General features: G+C 40.1%; 1 protein-coding gene across 1 annotated transcript in view; it reads left to right on the plus strand.

The window, feature by feature from the left end:
- cdh16 (cadherin 16, KSP-cadherin) overlaps positions 1 to 15,988 on the plus strand; it is a 31,505-nt gene extending 15,517 nt beyond the window's left edge. The window contains exons 9-17 of the mRNA XM_069657874.1: positions 398 to 610; positions 2,267 to 2,343; positions 5,712 to 5,903; positions 11,224 to 11,465; positions 11,546 to 11,676; positions 12,656 to 12,895; positions 14,930 to 15,046; positions 15,579 to 15,695; positions 15,888 to 15,988. Of these exons, the coding sequence (XP_069513975.1) occupies positions 398 to 610; positions 2,267 to 2,343; positions 5,712 to 5,903; positions 11,224 to 11,465; positions 11,546 to 11,676; positions 12,656 to 12,895; positions 14,930 to 15,046; positions 15,579 to 15,695; positions 15,888 to 15,988 (1,430 nt within the window). The remainder of the gene's footprint in view (positions 1 to 397; positions 611 to 2,266; positions 2,344 to 5,711; positions 5,904 to 11,223; positions 11,466 to 11,545; positions 11,677 to 12,655; positions 12,896 to 14,929; positions 15,047 to 15,578; positions 15,696 to 15,887) is intronic.
- The last annotated feature ends 3,292 nt before the right edge of the window (positions 15,989 to 19,280 follow it).

Raw genomic sequence — 19,280 nt, forward strand, 5'->3', positions numbered from 1 at the left:
TCACGTCTACCTGTGCTCATAAAAAGCCCATGGAGTGTTTTGACATCATCAGGTCCCGGCATAAAAGCTTTTTTTGCTGATGCTTTAAAAAGGTTGATTCTGGGAAATGAATTAGACAGGACAATCTGTTAATCTAAATGGAATGACTGGGTGAGGATTAAATGAGAAAGCTATTGTTATAACCGTCCTCCCACTGGTTCCCGTCAACTGGGCGATGTGATGGTAACATATTGTCATAAGATTAACATTTTAGGGTCTTGGCTATTTAGTAATCACTGAAAGTAGTTTGATATTCTTCTTATTTAAAGATTTAGATCATAAGAAATATGTTTAAGAACTTTTTTAAATCTCTATTTTTCTCTATTTTTCTGCTCTTTGCTGGTAAATCTTTCCACAGGGACCGAAATCCTGACAGTGCAGGCGGCCGATAATGACGATCCAAAGACGGACAACGTGCGGATCTTCTACCGTTTAGTCGGACAGATTCCTGAGAGTCCCCGTGCCCTCTTCAGAGTGGACCGTGACTCAGGGGTCATCTCAGTCCAAGCAGACAGCATGGAGGGCACAGCGCCGCAGTACACGCTCACCATCACTGCTGAAGATGCTAAAGGTAACACTCAGTTCATTAATAATAACAGAAGTCTGCATATTGAGGTTTCTTTGTTTGGGCCTCATTGGGTCTCACACAATCTCGGATCCCATCAGCTATAGTCTGAGACGATATAGCCTCTGGTGGCACTGGTGAACATGCTGGCGGTAAGTGATGGACTTCCTGTCAAGACTTCCTTTTCTGCCTGCTGCATTGTTACAGAAAGAAAAAACATTTTCTTGTGATTTACTTGTTATTAATGGTTCTAACCTTCGCCGAAATTTCAACAACAAGAAGTAAAAATTCAAGTTTTGTCAGATCCGCCCCCTGTGGACAAACCTGTACCTCTTATCTCTTTGCTGGTTGTGATCGTGCTGTTAATCTCTTTGTCTGACACCTACCCCCCCGCCAGCAGTTTCAGGCATTAAAATAACTATATGGAAATGATCAATCTTGTCGCTGATGGTCTGGTTTGCTTGTGTAGGACCTACAGAGTAACAAGAATTAATTTCAGTCTGTTTCATAACCATCAAAAAACTCTTCACAACATTGTATGTACTGTTATGTATTTCCTGTTGTTGAAGTAGGACATTGTGTGATATCATTTTTATTATTTACTGTAATATCCAGTTTGCCTTTATACAAATGTTATCTAAGCTTTTTGAAATAACAATATACATTTAAATGATGAGAGGGAATGCTGTGGTCAGTGGTTGTTTTTCAAGTCAAGCCCCCTGACACAAATTAGACCACAGACCACCATTTCATAAGAATATAACATTCCACATTTTGTTTACAGTGAGTGAGTCAGCCCTTCTTTTAAACTCTTGGTAGACATGATAGACAAGGTTGACGACTGTGCTCTAGACTAAAAGGGTAACCCTAAGTAAAAACAAGATAAAAATAACATCAGTAAAGAGCAGGGTGAATAAAATCAAGATAAGAAATAAACCATCAGTATAAACAAGATAAATGAAAACAAGATAAAATTTAGCTATGATCGGATTTTAATACAGGAAAATAAGTTGCTGGGGGCCACTTGGAACCCCCACAAGGTATCCTCTTACCTTGCTTGTGTTAGAGGATATTTATGTACACAAATGAAAAATCTTATACCAAATCATTTCTCCAGCTTCCCCCTTCTATGCTCAGACAAACATAGACACTTCCTGTACACAGATACACTAGCTGTGCTGTTGTTATCCTGGTTCCCTTTTGGGGCTGGCATATATCAGAAAAATTGAATTTGTCAAAACCAAATTAAGTGTTTCAGTTTAAAAATAGTACATCTCTCGAATACAATGTTATTCAACTGGTTATTGCTTTGTCTTCATGGCTAATAATGTGTCCATTGTGAGCTGGCAATGAAGCTATAAGCTATAGAAAAGCAAACAATAACAAAGCAGTAACAGTGCCATAGAGTATCGTTAAACATCTCAGCTTTTATAATGTCTGGTTACTGTGAGCGAACGTGTCAGTGGACTTGTTGGCTCTATAGTGTCCGGGGGATGTATATATGTTAGACTCCGTTAGAGGTGACAGATGATGTGGTCTGCGTGACTCATGGTTCAGGGTGTGATGGAGGCAAGATGAGGTACTTCTCGTTCCTTCATTATTTATTTGTGTAACGGTCTGACCCTGAGTCACTAACAGAAGCTGTGACGGTGTTCCTGGCAGGTTTAAACAGCTCGTGCACCGTGGTCGTGACGGTGCAGGATGAGAACAACAACCCACCGGTCTTCTCCCAACATGAGGTAAGAGAGCAACACAAACTTCCGATGCAACAGTCTGCCCAGGACATAATAAAACAATACAATTTGTAAAAGACGGCAGGCCAAACATCACAGTCATTAGTGGCTTTTTTACTGCAGACCGTGAATCCGCTCTGCAGGTCACTGATCTAATTTTCCTGGCGGGGAACTAGATCCACCCTCTAATCTCAGGCTTATAGCGATGGCACCGAGTTACTGGAGGAGTTTTATGCAGTTCTTTGTACTCTAAGTGCACTGTGTTTTTATAGTTTAATCTGATAGAGCTTTCTTTGGAGAGTAGTTTCCACTCGTCTATTTATAGACTACCCTACATTATAAACACAATGTTATTTAATGCCATTAGCGTGTTAGAAATGATGTAAGGATCAGTGTCATAATAGCTAGTACAATCTCACAGAGTTCTCTGGTTTGAATGTGCATATTTGACTACTTATAGGGACTCTTCAGCCAAAATTTTGACTCTCCCTGGTTGAAAGGGGGCTGTAAAAAAGTTTATAGTGTTTCCATGAACAGCATCTGTGGTCAGCGATTATTGGGCTGGCCATGGTCACCCTTAGCAAAAGCCTGTTCACAAAACTTTCCGACCCACAGAGCCGAATATTTAGGGGCGCTCATCTACATTTTTTTCTTTTTCTTTATGGCCTTTAATGCCTTTATTGAGTGAGAGGACAGTAGATAGTGTCGGAAACATGGGAAGAGAGATGAGGGGATGACACGTGGCAAAGGGCCGAGGATGAGAGTTGAACCCGGGGCGTCAGCTGGAGGACAGCTACACTGACGTCCATCACCTACAGTTGTAAGGTGAATATGGACCGTGGAAATTGGTCACTTTCCATAAAATCCTCTCTTTAAAAATAGTTTTGAAAAAATATTTCTGATCTATAAAGGGGAATCTACACAGATAACGTATTTGAAGTGCATTTTTGACACGCGTGTGCCGGGCCGATGTTATTCAATGCTGCAATCCCCAACAGCCGCGTATGCTGCGCAGGGTGTGTGTTTTCTGCTGCTCCTTTCGTTGTACGCGTCAAGTCTATTTTTCCCTGCTGCCGTGCGTCAGTGAAGCATAGAAAGCCATTGACTGCTCTGTAAATACATGCCCACAACCAAGGAATCCATGTTAAAAATGATGTGATCTCTTAATTTCGGCCAACTTTGTTTTCGGTTTCCTATTGAAGACCAATGAATGTACATTTCCTCAACATCTGGGTATACCAATCCTATTGATTCATTCATACATAAATACAGAATTTATGCACACTCAATGAATAAGTCTACAAGTCGGTTGCAGTGTATTCTTGTACTGTTTCCGGCAGGTTACACACTTTTTGGTGTCACTGCCACCCCTGTGGAGCAGGAGTCGCAACTACCATTGACTAACTTTGACTTTATGAAGTTAAACGTAACTTAATAAACTTAATAAACTTATTGATACATTTATCTGTGATGAAGATCACAGAAATGTTATTTTCTAATTTAAATTTATGCGAATACATCTTAATAAATCAAACAAAAAAAAGTCCTATCCAATACGTTTAGATTAATCTGTTTGCAGTGATTCTAACATCTAGATGAATGAAATAACAGGGTCACAGGAACCCAGCTCCAAACTGCAGAGATCCGGGTGAAATCAACAATTGAGTGTCACCATTAGCACTCAAAGAGAGACATTTGAGATACATACAATATGGACATAAGTAGAAATCCTAATTTAACCTCTGTAATGTTAGAAGGCCATGCCACACAGAGAAATGATTCCAGTTTCCATGCCATCCCAAAACCAGCAGGCATGGACATCCCTACCAAAAGTGCCTGGTTGACCGTGCCCTGTCCTCCCCCCATTCAGACCCGTGCTCCCTGTCATCCTCCATCTCTCTTTCCCCTCATTTCCTGTTGTCTCACTACTTTCAGGTGTCTCATAAAGGCATCAAAATCACAAATCAACACGTGTATTTTTTTTCAAAAGATCAGTTGTGTAAGTCCACTCTTCCTGCATGTACATTTAATTTATATATCTGCAATTATAAAACATCTTTGGGAACTACAGGTAGCTCCATAGTTTATTTTCATCTTGTAGTGATCCAGCTGAGGAATGCAGCAGGCACAAGCCCAGCATGAGACAGGACAGTGGGTTCCCTCATTCTGACGTAGCTGGCGGTTTGAAAGAAAAATAGTCTAAAGATAGGCGGCTACAGAAAATCCCCTCACTTTTCACCCACATGTGCCACATAATAGAGGAGAGAAAAATCATGAGGGCTGGGAGTTATGTGGGAGAGCCATCATGCTGTGATAATGGGGAACCGGTCTCCGGCTGTTCTCTCCGTCAGACCTCTGTGACACTGAAAGGCTGTGCGGACATTGTGAGCTGTGAAGGAACATTTTATTTTGAGCAGAGAGGTTTCCTCCTTTAAATTGAACAGCGGAAACTGGCTGTAGAGCTATTGCACAACTATTCAGAACAATAATAGGAGCCAGAATTGTGAATAAAGACTTATATTTTTATATAACATCTGTTGACATGTTTTTATGTTTATACTCCATCTAATGGCACTGGGCTTTCAACCATATGGCTCTCAAACATTGCTGCTCATTTCCAAGCTGTTACAAACAAATGTTCGGATAATCACACCGCACACACACACACACACATACGCACGCACACGCACACAAACAGAGAGGTGGAAAATGCTCTTGAGCAGGTCACGCCTGAGAAGTGCAGCTTTTTCCATGGCAATGTGAAGGCACCACTACAGGGGGGTGAAGTGGGAGGCGAGTGGTGACAGGGCCGGGTTCAGCGACCCTGTGGATGGGGCAGCCAGATCAGAGGCATGGCTGCTTCACTAGAGGACATCTGAGAGTGGCAGATTAAACGTCTGTCTAAACACACAGAGGTGTGTGAATACGCTTAGCTAACACTGACAGGGCAAGAGAGGGCAAACATATACTCATATGTAGTCACATACTGTCACAACAGCACAGTGAATCAGACACTGAAAAATTGCAACATCATCAACAAGTTTCTGGCACTAGACATCAATATTTAATTGTACTATTTAATATTTAATGCATCCGTTCAGTTAAGAATAATGCATTCATTGTTCAACTTAAATTACACTGCCTCCAGTATATCTTTGAATCAACTCTTCGTTAGGAGATCTTTGCTTAAAGAATATGTAAATAGTGTAGAAATGTGTATAAGCTGAAATCTATATATAACTTAATAGCATACCACTGTACATAGGCACCCTAGTGTTCTCATTAGGCACACTTAAGTGGCCATGCGTATGTCTTGTCGACAGATAAATGGTTTCTCCATTATAACTGTACATCTTCCGCTTCCTCCCTGTCAGTACGGGCCTTTCCACATCCCAGAGAACGCTCCAGTGGGCACCACAGTGACAGCCGTGCTGGCGGGGGATGCAGATGTGCGAGGGGGAGACAGCTGGCAGGTGGACTACCGCTTGGAGTCTGGGAACGAGGAGGAGGTCTTTACGTTAGTGACGGACAAGCAGACCAATGAGGTCTCACTCGTCCTTTCAAAGGTTAGTAATCTGCACGTGCACATTTTACCACCTTATTAACCATATTCACTCAGTGGCCATTTTTCACAGCGGTCACGCAAAGAGTGGGAAGTTATAAAGTTGTACTGAGGTATTACAGGTTTTCAAATTGTATGAACGTATGGAATAAAAATAAGAATTGGATATTTTGTATCATTTCATCACTTCATCACTTTACAAGGGACTAAGAAGACAATGAAGCGTAAGAATCCTGACAGACATGGGGGTTTATTTTAAGGTAAAGACATATGTTCACAAGTCAACTACAGCTTATGTAAGCATTCAATTTAATAGTCAACGTTACCATTTGATAATGTTACAAAATACGGAAAGAGAGGTGTAGATTTTAAGTTTACTGTAAAGTTAGCTAGATAATGTTAATGTTAGCTAGCTAACGGCAATGCTAGCTCACATCACACTTTAGCTGTCGATAGATAGTGAGTGATTAAATATGTTTAATCTTAAAATATGGCCTGATGTTGCTCTTGATCTTTACCGTCCAGTGCCCTTGAGCTGCTGATCAGTTGAGGAGCAGTGAAATGATGACGATCCGTCAGATGCCCTATCTTTTCCAGTTTGCATACCTGATATACAGCAATACCAACTGCAGTTATAATACTAATTAACTGTAATGGAGCTTCCTACCCTGAGCGTGACCTCAGAGAAAAATGGATACCCTGTGAATGTGGAACATTGATAACCAAAGATGAGCTCAAAAAATAGATTCCAGTCCAATAAATGTGAAGAAGTTTTCTTTAACATGTCACGGGTATGAAGGTTCCCTTCTTTCAGGTGCATAAATAAAGTCAAGGACAATTTTTGGCCTGATGGCTTGTATCTGTCCTCGGTGCCTGTATATACCTAGGAGATCACTCAGGTGCTAGCTGTGTCAAAATAGCAGTCATAACTCATGTCATTTTTATGAGGACATGTTTTAATATCACAGTGTGAGCTGAACGTGTGAGGCACTGACAGACAGGTTGGAGGAGAATATTCCAATACATCAATACTTCAGATCCACACGCCTCAAATAAAAAAAAAAAAGAGTCCAGATGACAATGAAGGTTTTAGCCCTATAATCTGTCCTGTCCCAGGGGTCGCATCACCCTTCGTCTGCCTGTCATAATCCAGCAGGACGTTTTCGGGATTCGCTTTGGGGGAATGAGTGTGTGTCTATACGTGTGTGTGTGTGTGTGTGTGTGTGTGTGTGTGTGTGTGTGTGTGTGTGTGTGTGTGTGTGTGTGTGTATACTCTGATGGCCTGCTCTCTGTAAGTGGGCCAGGCAGGAGACAGTCTATTATATCCAACCTCTCTGTGGGAGTTGAATGTGATTGAACTGTGAGTTGCTCATGCTCCGCTGAGATAAAGCAGGAGATGTCTAAAAGCTAAAAATAGATCCTGTATTAACACACAAGGACTTCTGTCCCTTAGAAATGATGAAATACTGACTAAAGTCGTGGGGGTTTTTTGTGCAGCTGTGTTGAAAGCTCTCACACTGACCTTGTTAGATGCCGCTGTAACTAACTTTGAATCACCAGAAGGGATACTGTTGTTTATTTAGCTCACTTCAGTAAAAATTAAAGCTTAAATCCATCACAAGTAAAGCCTCGCTGGATTAAAATGCATTTGAGCAAATCCTTTAATTCATGGCGTTACAGTGTGAGGTCAGCGCCAGAAGGCAGACACATTTCATTATTAGAAATTACACACCGCTCACAGCCCAAGTGAATAATTAGATTGTGTGAGCAGACACTAATGGCAGTTTACCACGCAGGCTAGAGGCGGCCTATTGAGGTAACTGTGTAATGAACCAGAGAGAAGTGAAGGGAATCAAATCAGGAAGAGGAGACATGACATCATATGTGAAACCATTTTTGTTAACGAAAAAATGGAACTTTGGAAGATTATTTTATCATGTTAATGTAATATTTACCCATTCAAGATTATCAGCAATAAATCATCAATTACTATAAATGTGAGTAATCAGTTAAAAGTGCAAATCTTGTAACGTTGGAACATAAGAGAAGGATGTTGACATGTTGTAACTTCAATTGTAGGTAACTTTGATGACATGAATGGGACTTTTTTTTTACAAAAAGGTTTGTTAAATGCTTCAAGTTAACTCAAGAAATGCTTTAAAACTGCAATATGGCTTTTATAATATATATAATATAATAATGTAGTGGTTTCCCTATTTGGTGGATATAACCGGGGTTAATTGCCATGAATCTGCCCACCACTGAAAACACAAAACTGACAGCTAAAGACACAGCTCTTTCATTGAACACCTCTGCACTTAATGATTTTGATGCTATTGATGATGATGACATTGAGGATGTGGTTTATGTCGATTAGGATTCTCATGATGATGATGACGCCGAATGATATTGACCAAAAAGAAAAAAAAAAGAAGAAACACACCCTGTACACTGCCTGTCGGCACCAGTGTCCTGTCACACTTGAAGCTGTTTGTTGTTTCTTACTGATTTCGTTCCCTCCTGTTTTGATCGTTGCTTGTGTTGTATTAACTCTCAGATGTACGTCGCTTTGGACAAAAGTGTCCGCTAAATGAAATTGTAACACTGTAACTTGTGATATATTTGATAAAGTAGCATGCAGCAGTGATGTGTAGACAACACACATCGAGTCAGCTAAGGCACTTTAATAGCCTAACTGAGAAACATGTTTTCACACATTACAACAGTCTCCATCCCCATATGACTGCACCTGCACCCAAAGACCCTCATGGTAACCCCTCCACAAGGAAATAACTGCATGCCAACTATTATAACAATAACAGAACACTTCATTTTAACAACTCAATAACATTGCAGAAATATTCAGTTTCATTAAACTTCGGTCCATTGTCCCACAATTCCCAGCGGCTGTCCCAACAGGCCCAACTGCCAGGACGCTACCTAATAATAGATTCATATCTTGAAATAGGATAATGCAGTATTAAAGTAGTTGTAAGAGCCATATTTATTAAGAATGAAGAATGTAAAAACTTTGTTTTGCTTGCTTTTTTGTTTAATATTAACTTAAAACAGTCACATTTAGAGTCGGCAATTTTGTTTTTTTAAATTGTTTAAATAACGGTCTCGTAGATATATAGATGATGTCACAGCCGCAGCTTTTTATGAATGAGGACTGATTACACACAGATGCAATATAGTTTTTTGACCTGTTTCGATCTTTTCAGTAAACAGTCGAAACTTACCCGGGAGACTTGTTTTTTATTGGAGTCAAGCTCATTGCTTCTAGTGGACATGACGAGTGTTTGGATCATACGACGCTACAGTAGTATTGTAGTCACAGTAGTTGACACCTCTGCCGTTCCCTTTAGCTACAGTATAGCTCTTTCAGCTCACCAGCTGTTTGAACAAAAAAACTCAAAACCAATTACACTACCTACCCACCACTTGATGACAGACAGGCCAATTAAGAGGTCATTTGGTAAACATAGTGAAGCATTTAGCAGCTAAAGATCCAGACAGGGCTAAAACAGAGCTAAAAGCAGACTGTATAGTGGGTGAACATCGATCAGGCGGCCTAAAACAGGACTCCAGGTTCATGCTCAAGATGCTCCGTATTTGCCAGATGTGTATATGAGCAAATGTCTGCTAACATGTTTGCCATATGGCGGTGTTACATTTACAGTTTCGGCATCCTTCTAGTAGCATGAAAAAGATGTTTCACTTCACAAAGAAAAGAACAATCAGATTCAAACTGGATGGTTATCTAGTTTAGATACCAATTTGGGACCTCACCTAACAGTGAAGGTGAGATAATGTTGTTTCACTGATACCTAATTCATATTTCAGGATAGAATCCGGACTAAATCCCAAGCTGTGTCATCATGTGACCACGTGACTTTGAGTAAAGAGTTGTTCAAATGACGCTAGCCTCCTCCAGAGAGTCCATGCACATGTTCTGGTGCTCTGATAACACCCTGAGTAGTTTGATGCGTCACTTCCAGTCAACGGCAGTACTCATGCACCCTCCAAGGCCTGCGTTGCTTCTCCATGGCAACAGAGACGCACTCAGCCTGAGCAGCATGATGTCACACAACGCTGCTTTCAAAAGTGTCTAGCTTCATGTGCAGACGGAACACGTTTAAGGGAAAAACCAGACAGAAAAGACAGGTTTCATACGCGTCTATCAGACTCGGTACTGATTAAAATACAATAATGTGTTTTTATTGGATTCTTTGAAATGAGTGAAATAAGCATTCAAATAACTGTCTGCACTTTAAACACATTCATAACGGTGTTTAATCCATTCTACCCTCGCTTTAAACTACGTATTTAATCCTTCCAACACAGTTACTATATTAAGTGTCTGGATTAAAGTAAGCCTCACTTAAAATCTACTACTCCCAATTCTTCTGCTAAACATCAGACCCAAATATAGCACAGACTGAATATGACACAGCAGAAGTAAAAGTATGAAAGTGAATCGATGGATTTATTTGATTTTCTGACTTCGACATTCTTTTACTATCAAGACTTTTTATTGAATGCCCTGCTACATCAGTTCATGTATGTTCTATGGTCATAGACATAAATTCTAAGCTTTGACAGGGGGATTTACTGCATTGTCAAATACCGTTAGTTCTCACTGTATCATAATGGAAATGTTTTATTCATGATAAAGTGAATCAACTTGTTCATTTTCCTCTGAACATGTCTCTGGTTTCTTTTGCAAATACTCCAAAACTCTTCCAGTAAAACCAGTTTCTTGGATGAAAGATAAGGGGACCGGACATGAGGGACTGTTCTGTGTCCCTCTGTGCTGGAAAAGAACACGTGCTGTTTTCCTTGGACGTTTGGCAGTCACGCACTGTGGAATTGAATCCATTGAAATTCAATTTCTTCTTTTCCATTTATTTTATTTGCTTTAATGTGAGAAGCTCAATGTTTTTTAAGATTATTAATTTCCTTTCCTTGGGTAGATATATTGATAATTGTGTTTAGGTACAGTTCACCCTTATTGAAAAACAGTTATTCCCCACTTAACCTTAGAGGTATCTAGAGTATATATGGTTTATACATTCAGTGCTCTGAAAATATCAAAAGATGAAAGTTTAAAAATACCGAACTTCTTCTTTAAGGTTTCAAAGTTAAAGTAAATCATAAAGTTTGTTGCTATTGCAAAACCATCTGGCCAATCTTTTTTATTCATTACACATAACTGTCATCTCACCATTTACAAGTTCAAAAGAACTTACAGTAAAGTGACAACATTAATCCCTGTTTCTGCCTGTGTGTGTATTTCTTTGGTGTGTATGTCTGTTTCCCAGGTCTTGGACTTTGAACGTGAGAGTGAGTACATCCTCGTAATCAGCGCTCAGAACCCGGTGGCCCTGGTCCGTGGACGATATGGACCTGCATCCACAGCAACCGTCTCCATATATGTTGATGATGTGAATGAAGGTCCGATCCTGTCTCAGAGCCATTATGAGGTGACTGTGAGAGAGGGCGAGGAACCAGGACGGGTCATCGCCACCATCCGAGGTTACGACCCTGATTCACACCCAATCAGGTGAGCAAAGGAACTGATGAACTTCAGTTTAGTCACTAAGACAGCTGCATTATAATTCTTGCACGTCTTTTCTCGTGCAGATATTCTCTCCAAGGAGACACCAAGAAATACTTTTCGATAGGGAAGTACTCTGGTGAACTAAAGACTGTGCAGGCCTTGGACAGAGAGGAGAACAGCACATACACCATGGAGGTCATTGCAGTGGATGGACGTAAGATGGCTTTCATCATTATATATACCTATTTGATTAAGGGATTATATGCATAGGCAAACGTTCGATCCTGTGAATTATTAATAAACCTTCATGTTATTTCAGGTTAAAGAGTATAATAAGATCAATATATCTTTTGCTTTTTATGTATAGTTCTTGACAAAACCATTGGAATAACTGGCATTGGACTCAAAAATGCTCGACTCACACAGAGCAGGGTAAAGTTAAAATGCTGGCAGTTTTCATGTCCAGTCCAAGTTCGGTACACAAGAAGTCAAAAACAGCAACAACTCCAGAGGGGCAGGCAAAAAGGCAGAGTCAAAGAACAGGCAATGGTCGATACACGAAAACACACACAAGCACAAGGAAAAAGGCCGGAGCAAGGCGACACCAAGGAACACACAACAAACTGGCAGCAAGAAGGAGGACACACAGGGTAGATACAAAGACAATCCAGGGGAAGCGAGGCACAGGTTGGGGTTGACACAAGAGGCGGGAGACACTGGGAACAGGAATCAACAGGAAATAACAAATGAAAATATAATGGACAAAGACACGGCCTCAGGTAACTTGACGGAGTGTGTCAGGTCCTTAATGTGACAAATAGTTACTCACAATGCATTTTTTTTAAATAAAGAATATCCATGCATCCTATAATCTCATTGCACATCCTGCAAATTATTGACAGAACAAAGACAAGAAAGCACACACATAATAAAGGGCACATGCCTGCAAACATACTGTAAGTTCATCCACGTGTGTACAGACAAACCGAGAGCCTAAAGAATACAGCTGTAGAAGAAGAGACAAAAGAGTGAGGTCACAGTGTAAGTGCAGGAGAACAGAAAATAACCCAAGCAACCATCAAAGAAGGTTGCACAAGGTAATTGTGTTGCTGGTGTATCATCATCCAGAACTAAAGTATAGCCTTCAGATCTGAGCAATAAAGCTGCATCATTTCATCTCTTGTGATCGTCAGGAAACTCCTCCTTATCCGCGTCCACCCTGGTGACTGTCCAGATCCTGGATGTGAACGACAACAGTCCGGTTCTGGTTGGAGATTACTCCTGGAAGTACCTGTGTACACCTCGCTGGGAGGACCAAGCTCTGGTGCTGGCCTCGCGGGACAGTGACGGGCCACAGCACGGAGGGCGGCTCAACTTCTCCCTGCGCAGTGATGCTACAGTCCGACGTAACTGGAAGCTAACACCTATAAACGGTGAGGTGAACACAGACTAAATTAACCCCATCCACCCACAAGATACACTTTTAGTTAGGAGCAGATATTTATCTCACAGGTGTGAGGGCTAAAGAGACACAGATGATAGTTAGCGGGGGAGGCGTGGTCCTGTTCCTGAACCTACGTTAAAATAACATTTAAACCATAGACCGGGGCCATGATAATTACAACATTAAATCTGCTTAATTTTTATATTTTTTATCCATCAACACACATATCTAAATGCTGTGTCTTTCTGTAAGGTCCATGTCTACTTTGCTGTGATTCAGCCTGCTTATGAATAATGCAGAGAGTGAGGAAGTTCATTTATTAAAGAAGACAGGTTGATGTCACCCAGCCGCAAGACTGTGCATCGTGACATCATGGACAAATAGATTTTTTTTAAATGCACCCAGAGGGCGATGAGTTTCTCGAGGTTGTTTGAGTTACTCAGACTTAAATAAATTTAAATTGGCATTATGTCATCCATCAGAACAGACAGTCAAAGAACCAGAGTGATCTGGCCCTGAGGATGTGCAAATTGCCCTGTTCTACTTTCTTCCTGCATAATTTCTCCAGTCCTATCTTGGATCGGAGGTATATAATCCAATTATCCTTTTTTTTTCACTTGTAAACCGCTAGTGTTGGGCTCATTTAATGCAAACTCGCTCCCTCTATGACGTCTGTCATTTAGTCATTCAAACAGTTCAACCACTTCCCTCTCAGGTTTTTTTTTATCTCCCCCTTTCACTCCCCTGTTCCTGTTGGTATTGATTGAGCCCAGCTGTAATTATATCTTCTGTGTAATTTCTTTGGCGTCACCGCTGGGTTCCTGCCAGCTAATGGAGGCTAAAAAAAGGAGCCTCCCAGAATGCTTTGCACCTGGTCTCAGCCAGTAATGGTCGTACCGATAATGTGTACTTTTGCCAGTATAATGTCTGCTGTAGAGTTGGAAAGGTTTAAGTGACGAATCCGCAACCTGTCATGTAGGAGACCTGTTGGTGTGTGTGTGTGTGTGTCATTGCCGTTCATCTAAAGTCTTTCAAGACTCTCAAATGTACTGAGTTCAAATAATTGCCTGCTCTTTTCACTTCCGAAACTCAGCTAATGAGGCAGCACATGCTTGTTCCATTTCCCTCCTCTGTCTAATTAGCGTTCATAACAGATAAATGTGAAACATCCAGCCTCTCTGTAAGAAATGTAATGTTAATTTTATCGCAATCTCTATCTGGCCTACTCCAATTTTTAAATTGCAGATGGCACAATTTTTAAATACATGTCAAAATACCATTTGCTGTTATGTAGCAGGCATGTCCTGGTAGACATCTTATTTTACAGATGAAACATTTGCAGCTAGGTATGTTTTTCAAAACTGTCCAGCCCTTATTATAATAGAAAATGCCTCTCGGTTTCACAAACATCAACAATAGTTGTGGGTAGGTGGTCACAGATCCAACCTGCGAAAATGTCACATCAGAGAGGCGAAGCAGCAGATAGAGAATAAATACATTAACAGCCTCGACAGAAGAGCTGCTCGGCTCGTGTGTCGCTGACAAATGGAACATGAAGGGGGAAGAGGGTGAGGTGTGAGCGTGGAGTTTAAGACCCTCAGATAAGGGTTCAAACAGCTTGATAAACCTCTTCTCTTTACAAGACAGGGCTTTTACGTCATGCGGCCAGGCGTGTATTTTAGACTGATTTACAGAGATAAGATAAAGAGTCACACACTCCAGACCTCTGGATACACACGGCTACATCAGTGTCTCTGTGTACTTACACAGTTTGCATGTGTTTTCTTTGAGTCTTGTACAATTTGCTGTCTTGTTCCCTTTCATGCTAAAATATGCTAAGCATGCTTCTATCATGCCAAGTTATCCCATTGAGCTTTAATGGTAACTTAATGTAATAAATACCAGGTGTAGCCTCATATAACATGAACACATAATTTAAGCACGAGGAGTTTTATGTATTATTTTACAACAACGTTTTATGTCATATTTTCTGAACCAACATACAAGTGTTTTTGTCCTCCAGATACTCACACCAACCTGTCCTTAAACATCCCATACCTGGCTCCTGAAGTCTACACGGTGCCCTTCACCATCTCTGACAGCAGCTCTCCTCCCAGGAGCACCTTCATAAACCTGCCAGGTAATGTCGACCCTCCTGCTGATGAGCTGGGGCGCGCACTAGGAGGTTATCGGACGAAAGAGCAGGAACAATCAATACAGATCAACCCCCCGTGTGCCCGCTTGTCCTAGCGCTGCTGTTGTTTAATAATGATGCAATGGGGCTTAGCAAATGATTTTTCCAGGCTTGTGAAAACACAGCCCTGTTAAGACTGTGCTCTGCTCAATGCAGCCTGCTGACACCTTATACACAACATGGCTTATCATACACAGGTTAGGATCAAATATATGGTTAATGGCTACAAGTGTGCTGCTTTTTTTTGCCGCCTGCAGTTTTTCAGGTAAAATAGGTTAATTTCTTCTTGCTTTTGTACGTGACACTGTGGTTGTAACTTCAAATGTTTTGAAGATTCTGGGAGCCAAACATGAATCAGAAGCATAACACAAAGTCTCCAGATGATTTGTATTTCCTCTTTAGTGGGAATATTCTCTGTGACGTTAAAAGCCCTGATCTGTGAGTTGTTTTTGTTTCCCTTTCCCCCCTCTCATGTTAGTGACAGTGTGTCCGTGCAACGTCAGAGGGAACTGCAAGATGGCTGCCAAACAGCTGCCGGGCATGCCAACTATTCAGTCAACGGTGGGCATTCTGCTTGGCACGTTTGCAGTCATAGGTAAGCAGAGGCGCAGTTGTCATGCTGCGATTACATACAACAAACATCATGCATCATAGACCTCATTACGTGCTTTACAAAAGTAGTGTTGGGGAGTCTTTTTCAAAGCTTCATGATTCTACTCACTAAATTGACAAGCAAGCAAAAACAGCTCTGTGTTCAAAATCTGTTTCATGTTTGATTTTATTTCAGGAACAATCCTCATTGTCGTGTTTGTGAGACTCTCCTACCAGAACCCCAAACGGCCGAGCAAAAATAACCAGGAGAGAGTTCCCCTGAAGATTTCAATCTAATTAGTGAGCCACTGTATCGTTTATCCTGCTCTCTGTCCAGGCACTCCGGACAAATAAAACGATGTTATGTTCAGGGCACTACATTCATTAAGTGACCATGAACGTCTAAAAATAAATGTACATTTCAGTTATTGGATCAAATTCTAGATGTACACTAAGCTGAAAGCAAAATAGTTAAGATTTCTCATGTGCTTTTAGTGCTTCGGCCTGTGCCTGGAACACGATGTTGACTTTAGTATTAAGTTTGTCAATTTTTTATTGCTATAAACCTCTGGTTTCATAATGATGCCTTTTTATTACGACACGGTCTTAGGGCCCTGGATAGAAAAGAAAATTGATCTATTTTGAGTATAAAGTCATAATATTACAAGATTACATTAAACATTAGCAACATGACATTAAAGTTAACATTTAGATTAAAGTCAAGTTGTAATATTTTATAGTCATTACTTTGAAAGCTGCCTTCTTTCTGGTCAGTTTTGGACTTTATGCTCAAAACAATCTGTTTTTATTCTAAGAATCTTTTTGTCTCTTATTTTGGCACCTGTACGTTGTTGTTATTTACTGAGTATCTACCTGTTGTTGATTTATGTTACACATATCTGGTCTTTGAACAGTGCTATCACTTTGATTCCTTTTTATTCTAAATAATTCCAAAATATTGGTGTAAAATCACAAATTAGAGGAAATCTGCTTGTAAATGCTGAAATGTGATTTATTCTAATTTGACACATCTACAGAATAAAAAATGTTCCAAGCACCATAAATGCATCTCTTCTTTTAACTTTATTCAATTATTTCCACGTGTAAGCTTAACTGTAGATCTGAGCCTCTGATACCTGCAGCCATCACTCATTCACTGCAGGAGATCTTTCCTTTCCTACCTGCTTCTACGTTACAAACCAAAACACTTTTAATCTAATGAGACAGCCTGAAATGTCATATGTTTGTAACCGCATTAGCAGCACGCTCAGTCCCAGTGATTAAGCCTTTATGAATGCTGACCCAGGCGACCTCTCAGGCGAGCAAAGCTATATTCAGACCAAAGTGTTGCTATGAATAGCTCATTGAAGGTCCACTGGATGACATTTACCCAGCAGTGTCCAACAAACTAATCACCTCTCATTCACAAAAGACAGATTTAATAAATGCTTCATACTCCTCCATTATCCTGCTGTGACAGGTTTAATTAATTCTGTATTATTGTGCATACTTGATTAGGGAGCGAAAAAAAAGCAGGCAGACAAATTGGAAGTGTTGTAAAATATTTAGTTCCTCTCATAGACTCTGTATTTGAAACACGCTGGTTAAAGGGTAAAAGCATCATCCAAATTCAGTAATGAAACTTATACACAGATAGAAACGTCATTTTTGTCACCAACTGTTTGGAAAGTAATCAGTGAATAAAATCAAAGAAGTAGCAGTAAAAAGACTCTGATGTGTTTTTCTTCGGAGTTGGAGGAGACCAAACCAGAGCAAAATACATATCAATACTAATTTATACTGTATATATAATTAGATAAATCTGTATATTTTCATACCCTTGAACTCGGACCCTTAAGTGTACTGCATGTTTATGAACGTGCAGATGTAAGTGTTATACGCACATACCATAGGCCTTTTGGCTATAAAAAGGTAAGAGTAAGCGTCTTGGAGCTCTTTAGAAAAGATCGTCATTTTCTTCGACATTCTATCGACAGTTTTTGCCAGGAAAAACAACGCCACAACCTATGACGCATGCCTATGACTCATGGCTATAATCAGCTATCATCAACATACAGACATATCAGTGTAGAATTCAGGCATGTGGTGCATTCCTTATAGTCCATGTAAGTGGTAAAAACAAGTATAGTTTTATATTTATAATGCCAGTGTGATGAAAACTCGACAAACCAAAACACTTTGTTAGTGAAAGTTGAAAGGACATTTAAGATTGTCAGAACTGGAGGATGGCTGGATGTTACACATTAACAATACTAACTTGTTTCAATGATTATATGACAAAACTGAGTGTACTTTGTTGTTTTACAGTTCTTCTGTCTTGTGATGTCCCCAAATCAATCAAAGTAGCTATAAATGCAATAATACAACAGTTAGTTCTGACCAAGTAATCTGACTGGACAAGATGCTTTCCATTCGTGCCGATATAGAGAACAACATCACTGGGACTTTTCACTCTGTGTATCACTCCGCCTTAGCTACATGGTCTGAATATTTATTAACATTACAGCAGACTGTGTATGTCTATTAATCAACCGGTACCTCTGAATCACACAGCAGACTCTTATTTCCCTGGCTGATGATACATTAAAACATACCGATAACAGTACATCATACAATGAAGCTGCTCTGTGGTAACTGTTAGACACAAACAAAGTAGCAAGACTGCAGGAGAATGTTTGGGTTGCTTAGCAACAGTCCAGTTTCAGTTAAGTTGTGGAACCAGCTGAGTTGGTGGAGTAAAAAATTATCTGTTGTTGATTATTACTTTTTACTACTATTTGCTTGTATAACTATTGTATAAAAGCAATATCATACTCAAAGTCGTGATGTTATACTGAATATCACCACGGCTGTGATTATCTGCCTACGACGAAGCAGCTGTGATATTTAGTAAAACATCACTCCGTCTCATGGGATATTGCTTATAGCCCTTAACCCGCGACTACCATAAACACAACACAACTCTGACACTTATCTAATGTGAAATGTCAACATCAACTTCATGAAGAAGACCAAACTAAATATCTAGGAACAGCTTTATTAAGTGTATGTCAGGCATTATTACATACTAGATAGGGGATTAAGGTGTAAACTGTTGTTTAAGCACAGTTTAATCAAAGTGTTTGTCATGTTTTGTCCAAAAGTTATGAAACAGTTACTGTAAGTGTGTATCTGTTAAAAGGTTAACTACTATTTTACTTTTTATCTCCCAGGTTAGAGCTACTAGACTTTTGAAGAGTACTAGCAAAAAAATAAATTAGCATTCTCTCTACTGTTGCAGTGGACATGAATTAGAGGAAGTAATATTGCAACAATGGACAACAAATTAGCTGACAAATCTAAAAATAACCACATTAACATATTCACCAACTACATATTCATGTAAAGACTATGCCCCTTTAGCTGGACAGCTGGTGTACAATGACTCACCAAATACACAGACAATGCTGCTGATAGCTTGCGCGCCCACTGCCCATTTATATTAGGCTATTTATATCTGCGGCTAACTGTTCCAATCACAGCACAACATCCAAGCTCCAAGTAAAAGCAAAGTACACTGAAGAGGACC

The sequence above is a fragment of the Semicossyphus pulcher genome, unplaced genomic scaffold, assembly GCF_022749685.1.
Source record: "Semicossyphus pulcher isolate SPU_LCO1_2020_fin unplaced genomic scaffold, fSemPul1.0.p SCAF_1, whole genome shotgun sequence".
Lineage (NCBI taxonomy): Eukaryota > Metazoa > Chordata > Actinopteri > Labriformes > Labridae > Semicossyphus > Semicossyphus pulcher.